The 6,690-nt window shown below is 57.7% G+C and overlaps 2 protein-coding genes across 2 annotated transcripts in view; one reads left to right on the forward strand and one right to left on the reverse strand.

The window, feature by feature from the left end:
• The window catches only part of VOLCADRAFT_121474 (uncharacterized protein), a gene marked incomplete at both ends in the record, with an annotated part of 8,442 nt that extends 6,763 nt beyond the window's left edge, over positions 1–1,679 (forward strand). The window contains 2 exons of the mRNA XM_002955900.1: positions 5–1,201; positions 1,458–1,679. Coding sequence (XP_002955946.1) covers positions 5–1,201; positions 1,458–1,679 — 1,419 coding nt within the window. The remainder of the gene's footprint in view (positions 1–4; positions 1,202–1,457) is intronic.
• A 3,056-nt stretch (positions 1,680–4,735) lies between these two features.
• VOLCADRAFT_96890 (uncharacterized protein) overlaps positions 4,736–6,690 on the reverse strand; it is a gene marked incomplete at both ends in the record, with an annotated part of 5,544 nt that continues 3,589 nt past the window's right edge. Inside the window, 4 exons of the mRNA XM_002955955.1 lie at positions 4,736–5,030; positions 5,408–5,622; positions 6,194–6,346; positions 6,553–6,676. Of these exons, the coding sequence (XP_002956001.1) occupies positions 4,736–5,030; positions 5,408–5,622; positions 6,194–6,346; positions 6,553–6,676 (787 nt within the window). The remainder of the gene's footprint in view (positions 5,031–5,407; positions 5,623–6,193; positions 6,347–6,552; positions 6,677–6,690) is intronic.

Here is a 6,690-nt window from a genome sequence, read left to right on the forward strand (position 1 = left end):
AGAGCCGGCGGAGGCGACGGAGCCGGCGGAGGTGACGGAGGCGGCAGAGCCGGCGGAGGCGACGGAGCAGGTGGAGGTGACGGAGCCGGCGGTGGAGGTGACGGAGGCGACGGAGCCGGCGGCGACGGAGGCGACGGAGCCGGCGGTGACGGAGGCGACGGAGGCGACGGAGCAGGTGCAGGTAACGGAGGCGACGGAGCCGACGGAGGTGACAGAGATGCTTGAGACGACGAAGCCGGCGGTGGCGACGGAGCCGGCGCAGGCGATGGAGCCGGCGGAGGTGGTGGAGCCGGCGCAGGCGGCTGAGGTGGCGGAGGTGAAGGAGCTGGCGGAAGTCACGGAGCCGGAGGAGACGGCGGTGGCGACGGCGGCGGCAGAGGTGATGGAGTCGGCAGCGGCGACGGAGCCGGCGGAAGTGACGGAGACGGCGGAAGTGACGGAGCCGGCGGAGGTGACGGAGCCGGCGGAAGTGACGGAGCCGGCGGAGGTGACGGAGCCGGCGGAGGTGACGGAGCCGGCGGAGGTGACGGAGACGGCGGAGGTGACGGAGCCGGCGGAGGTGACGGAGCCGGCGGAGGTGACGGAGCCGGCGGAGGTGACGGAGCCGGCGGAGGTGGCGGAAGTGACAGAGCCGGCGGAGGTGGCGGAGGTGACGGAGCCGGCGGAGGTGGCGGAGGTGACGGAGCCGGCGGAGGCGACGGAGCCGGCGGAGGTGGTGGAGGTGACGGAGCCGGCGGAGGTGACGGAGGCGACGGAGGTGACGGAGCCGGCAGCGGCGACGGAGCCGGCAGCGGCGACGGAGCCGGCAGCGACGACGGAGTCGGCGGAGGTGACGGAGCCGGCAGCGACGACGGAGTCGGCGGAGGTGACGGAGCCGGCAGCGACGACGGAGTCGGCGGAGGTGACGGAGGCGACAGAGCCGGCGGAGGCGACGGAGCCGGCGGAGACGGCGGAGGCGACGGAGCCGGCGGAGGTGACGGAGACGGCGGAGGCGACGGAGACGGCGGAGGCGACGGAGCCGGCGGAGGTGACGGAGCCGGCAGTTGTCGTGGTGGCGGAGGAGCCGGAGGTGGCGGGAGCTCTTGAAGCGGCGGTCATTAAGGACAGCGCGCCAATGTCGCCCGTGACGCCGCCGGTGCTGGCAATCGTCACGGAGCCGTCGCCCACTTCCGAAGGGACGGAGCTGGCGGAAACTGCCGCGGTGGGACGCCGCGGCGGCGACCGCAGCTGTTGTTGGTGCGGCCGCGGCGACGACGGAGGAGCCGGTTGTAGTTGACGGAAAGGAACTTGCTGCTGCTGCTGCTGCTGCTGCTGCTGCTGCTGCTGCTTTCTTAGCGCCCCGGCAACCTGGTACGGATGCGTCCGTAAGGCTGGCGGGTCAAGAGCCCGGAGCTGCTGAAGTCGCGGCGGCGGTCGCTGCCACCACATCCGCTGCCGCCGCCACCGCTGCTGCTGAGGAGAAGGTGGTTGGCGCGGTTGAGGTGGTGCCGCCGGCTACGCCGGCGGCAGAGCGTGCCGCGGCCGCGGCGGAGGAGGAAGGCGTGGAGGAGGAAGGGGATGACGAGCAGCTGATGGCGGCGTCATCGGGCCCTTCTAGCAGCGCCGCGACGGCGACGACGACGCCGGGCGGATCGAAGCGAAGGAAGAGCCGCGGCGGCAAGAACAAGAAAAAAAAGTAAAGATATGCGCTCCCTTTTAGCGCGCGGAGGGTCCCGATCCCAGATAAATACATCTCCTCTTTCTTTCGAGAAAATTCCGTCCTTCCTTCCTGAGTTGCTGGAGCGCGGATGCTTCTTAGTTTGTTTTTCAAGTTCGGTTTTAGCATTAGGCATAAAATTAGGGTTTCAGTTTGTTAGGTTGTGAGTGTAGGATTTGCTAGGTTTTCGCTTCGGGGCGGCTCAAGAGGTGTTTTTTCTGTCAGGGGTCGGGATCGAACTGGGGTTGTGAGAGAGCGGGGATGAGCCGCCTAGGCCGATCCTGGCCGACATTGGGCTGGTATGTTTTTTCTTCGCAGGTGGCCTGGCCTTGCTACAGTTTTGGCTGCAGGTGGTCTTGCTGCACTACGGTTTTGGCTGTAAGGCATGTGGTCTTGCCGTACTACAGTTGGGTCTGGAAGGCAGGTGGTCTTGCCGTACTACAGTTGGGACTGTACGGCTGTCTGACTAGATCTCCCCACGACTGACAGTTGAAGCTATTGAAGGTATTGGGCGCATACTGCATTATTGCTGTGATAAGCAAAAGTAGCTAAGTCTCTTTTTTCCTTCAACGGCTCGGCGGCTATGCCACCATTATTGTCGATGCCAATCTCTTTACGACTGAGGAAAAGCGCTGCTTGCGAAATAGCATATCGCGCACTCGCCTTCTCGAGCCTCTTAGTCTCATGCCAGGTCTCTAATACGCGTCGGCAAAATCTGTTGGCGCTCTGCCTTATGGCTGCTTTTTAAAAAATCTTGGATCTTGGATTTTGCCTGGGAGAAGATCACCGCGCTTAAAGTAGGATGCGCGCATCTTCAGCGTTGAGATTTGAAAATCCACCAGCTGTGATTGTCTGCCCTTGGACCTTTAGATCTTGGATCTTAAGTTTTGATTTGCGGGATATCTTCATCTCTTCAGCTTTTATGCTTCTATTCCTTTGTATTTCCTTTGTTTCTAGGTTTCTTTTAGGCGCCTTGAGGACGAAGTGCGGGGATCTTCCTTTACTTTATGTAAGGGGAGATGGCAAGTTGTAATCGTACTGTGTGAACTCTGTCTTTCCTTTCCTTCGTTGGCATTTTTTTTGATCCTCCTGATGCTCTCAACCGAAATGTGGAGCTGCAACTCATTTTCGGTCGTTGGCGGTTGATTAATTCGTTGCATCGACCGTTTCGTGCAATCGTAATCGCACTCGCGGAAGCACGCCCATGCTTGTACAGGGGTAGGGTGAGATATCGAGCAAAAGATAGGAGAATTGGCAGAATGAGCAGCAGTATTGGCTTCCGCAGGTCGGCGCAGTGTTGTGGGACGCAGTCGTGGCTTTCTTCCGCTTATGGATGTTTGTTGCCTCCCTTTCGGTGAGTGATTAGGAGAACCGGCGGCACACGGCGGCGAAGCTGCCGTACAAACTGGAGGCCTTGCAGCGCCGGAAGACGTGCGCTGCTCCTATCGCACTCCGAAACCTGACCTGAAGAAGGTCGCGATGAAAACCCTAGGTGGGATAAGAAGGCTCGGTTGTGTTGCAACGGATAGCAGGCCATAAGGCTCTGTATGACGTTTGTGCCGTAAATGGTTCGGCCGGCCCGTCGTGCGGTTTTCTAATCTGTTTTATAGAGGTCTCCGCATTCCAAGTGGACTGGCTTTCGAGGATTTGGTGGTTGGTTGGTTGATCGGTCAGTTAGCGTCAGTTGGCTGGCTGGCTGGTTGGCTGATGATGAAAAGGACCGCAGGAAGCCGCGAGTTCGTATCCCCATGGAGCTTGAGACCATGGAGAGCGGTATCAAAGGAGAGAGGTTGCGGAGGCGCAAGCTGGGCTGTAAAAAAGTCCTTTTACAGTCGAAGGAAATGAGCGAGGGTTTTCCCTTTTGCGAATTGGCGACGTGGACGAGGCAGAGTTTAGTGAAATATATTATGTTTAAAAGGCTGTGCGACCGGATTATTTATCTTTACTTGTCCTGTTATTACGTGAAATAGATGTAATAGATGTAATCCCGTGCTGATGTCCGTACACCTCGGATGGCAGTGTACGCTGTTGCGGTGGCTATAAGTCCGTCTGACGCCTTCCCCGATAGATCGCCGCGACAGAAGACACCGCTTTGTGCGATCCTCTTCGTGCGATCCTCTTCACTTTTCTTGAACGAGCGCTTCCTAACATCCGCGAAAAGCACAAACACGGCAAAAGCCCATACCTTCATTCCGTCCTCCCATAGCTATAGGGCCACATTGCCCGGAAAGAACTTTACAAATTTTTACAAAGCTATAGAACTTTTAAAACCCTAAATCCCCCCAATATCTCAGAACCATTTAACTCAGAAAACCGTCCGGTGTCAAAAAAAACACAACAACTGTAAAATCTGCCCCCTCGCGCGTTCGTTCCCGCGCGCCGTCACTAAGGTGTGCCGCCCTGCTCACAGGGAGCGAATCGATCAAAGACGCGCACTACACAGAGATCTCGCCCAAACACCCCCTTCCCCCCTCCACACACACACGCACAGTAAATATAAATATATTTTAACATACGGCATGATGGAACGGGGTGCACAGGGTGCCTCGTTTGCGAGCTGCGTTTTATATCCAAGGGCGACCACTGCCACCGGAACGCTTTTTTCTTCAACCCGCAACATCTCCAGATGCATAGCGCGACGGGAGCGGCACGGTGATGCGACCTCTGGCAAGCCGGCACTGCCACTACTGGCACATCTATCAGGCCCTTTCCCCAGCCCATCCCAGCCAGGAGACATCACAACCCCCCACGGCAGCCTGCTCCGAGAAACCAACCCAACCCCCGCCTCCTCGACGAAACGAGCATTCCAGCCCCGTCCTCCTGCCGCTGTACACCGAGACCGGCGCACAGCTCTTTCACGCGTATTATTCCAAAATTCCCCACCACTCTCCCCCCCTGCACTTCCCCCCCTCAAAACCCCGCACATCAGCCGGGGCCACAGCCCCTGCGCCGTGTCCCCTTCCTTCTCCCCCCGCCCTTTCCCCCTCCCTCCCCCAATCTCGCCGCAACACCCGTACACAGCCGCGGCTGCAGCTCTCCTCAACCATCGTGCTCGCCAACGTCTTGGATTTGAAAGCTCTGCAGGCTGTTCGCGAGCATGGTTGCCTTCTGTTCCTTGGCACGTCGCATCTCAGCCAGCGTCAGTGGCGTGCGCTCTTGCAGCTGGATGAACCGGTACTCCGCCTCCAACTTGGCTTGGGCGCGCATGCCATCATACAGCCGTGTCTCCGCGGTCTTGAGAGTGGCCTGCGCGCCGCCCAACAAGCGAGCTTGAGCTTCCCGTACGGCCATGGCTAAGCTGGCCGATAGCTCAATGCCGGACTCTAGACGAAGCCTGCGGACGGTTGGTAGTTGGGGTGGTTGGTAGGTAGGTACGTACGCATTTTTCAATGTTGGTTAGGTATAGGAGGTGGATAAGTGAGGGCTAATAGTAGTGGTGAAATGTAGGTAGGTAGGTATGAATGTATGTATGTATATATTGGTCGTAGTATGAGACGAAGGGACAGGACGTAGGGAGTTTGAGGCGGAGAAGGACACCCCGGGGTGGTTGGTGGTTGCGATGGTGGTTGTAATGATAGTTGTTACGGTAGTTGTAATGGAGAGATTATACATGAAAGGGCAACGCAATCTGTAACAGGTTTTCTAGAATGTTGTACGTGTCGGCGTAAAAAAGAACACAATGCGGATGTGGGTAAAGCCGTACGCTCGTACCTGTCTGGTGCTGTTGGTTGAATGCCCTCAGCTTCAAAGTCAGCCTGGATTGAGCGCCACACACCCCCCTGTCGGAACTTGGCGTACTTTTCAACCGCCGCCAGTACGGCATGGTCTCGTTGGTCCAGATAGGAGCACGAGTCGAAGCCGATGAGCTTGAAGATGCCGTAGATCTTGGCAAGGACGACTTCGCCGTTAAGGTGGTCCATCACCATCTGCAAATATTATGAAATTCAAATCGGATATATTGGACTTTTTTGGATCCAAATTTTATTTGTTTCTTTTTTACTTTAATTAGATTCATTTATATCATTTATCCATGCCCAACATGTATTGTTTTGGGTTCATGGTGATGTTCATGTCATCATGTATTTTTAAGGAAGGTAGGGAAGGAAGCTTTTTTTTACAGACTTGGCAATTTATTTTCTACTTCACTTTAAGTGCTTTTTTCAGGTTGGGAAGAAGGCTGCTTCAGATGCATCGTCCTACAACAAGTGCGGTGTCCCCACAGGGCCAGCCCGAGTTACAGCCTCATCCGCAAAGTCGCATCCCCTTCCCTTCCCCCTCCCGCCTTTCCTCCCCCTCCCCCCGGGGCTTCACACTTTCGGCTCCATATCGTGGTCCGAAGACTCTTCCGTACCTCTTCCAGCACTCTTCCATCACTCTTCCGTCACTCTTCCGTCACTCTCCCATCACTCTTCCGTACCTCTTCCGTACCTCTTCCATACCTCTTCCGTACCTCTTCCCCGAACCCTCCGCATCTCCCCCGTCCCATTTGACACGCACCTCAACGACCTCCTTCTTGGCGGAACTCATGTTGCCGTACGCCACGTTCTCCGGCGGCAGCCACCTCGTACGCCTCTCCAAGCCCGCCAGTGGGTTAGCGGGGTTGGCCAGCAGGCCGTCCCCTCCCGACATGCCACGAAGCGTGTCTTCCTCCTGAAGGAAGGGGGAGAGGGTTTCACACGGCGAGGGGGGGGGGATAAAGGGGTTTACGGGGGGGTACGAGGATTTGTCCAAACAACTACCGCCACCAACGCCCAACTACCGCACCAACTGCCGTAGCAATCCAGAGTCACAGCCGAGTCGAGTCCCCGGGGACATGAAGAGGAGACACGACACGGCACGCTCCCTGACCCACACACCATCCAAATGCTCAGCAGCAGATGCGCCGCGGACTTCTTGTCGACGTCCGACATCCACTCGTGGAAGAAGGTGTGGCTGCGGGGGTTCTCCAGCAGGTCCGACAGCAGCCGTAAAGCCACGGGCCTGTGTGTGGGGGG

The sequence above is a fragment of the Volvox carteri genome (genome assembly GCF_000143455.1).
Source record: "Volvox carteri f. nagariensis unplaced genomic scaffold VOLCAscaffold_56, whole genome shotgun sequence".
In the NCBI taxonomy this organism is placed as follows: Eukaryota; Viridiplantae; Chlorophyta; class Chlorophyceae; order Chlamydomonadales; family Volvocaceae; genus Volvox; species Volvox carteri.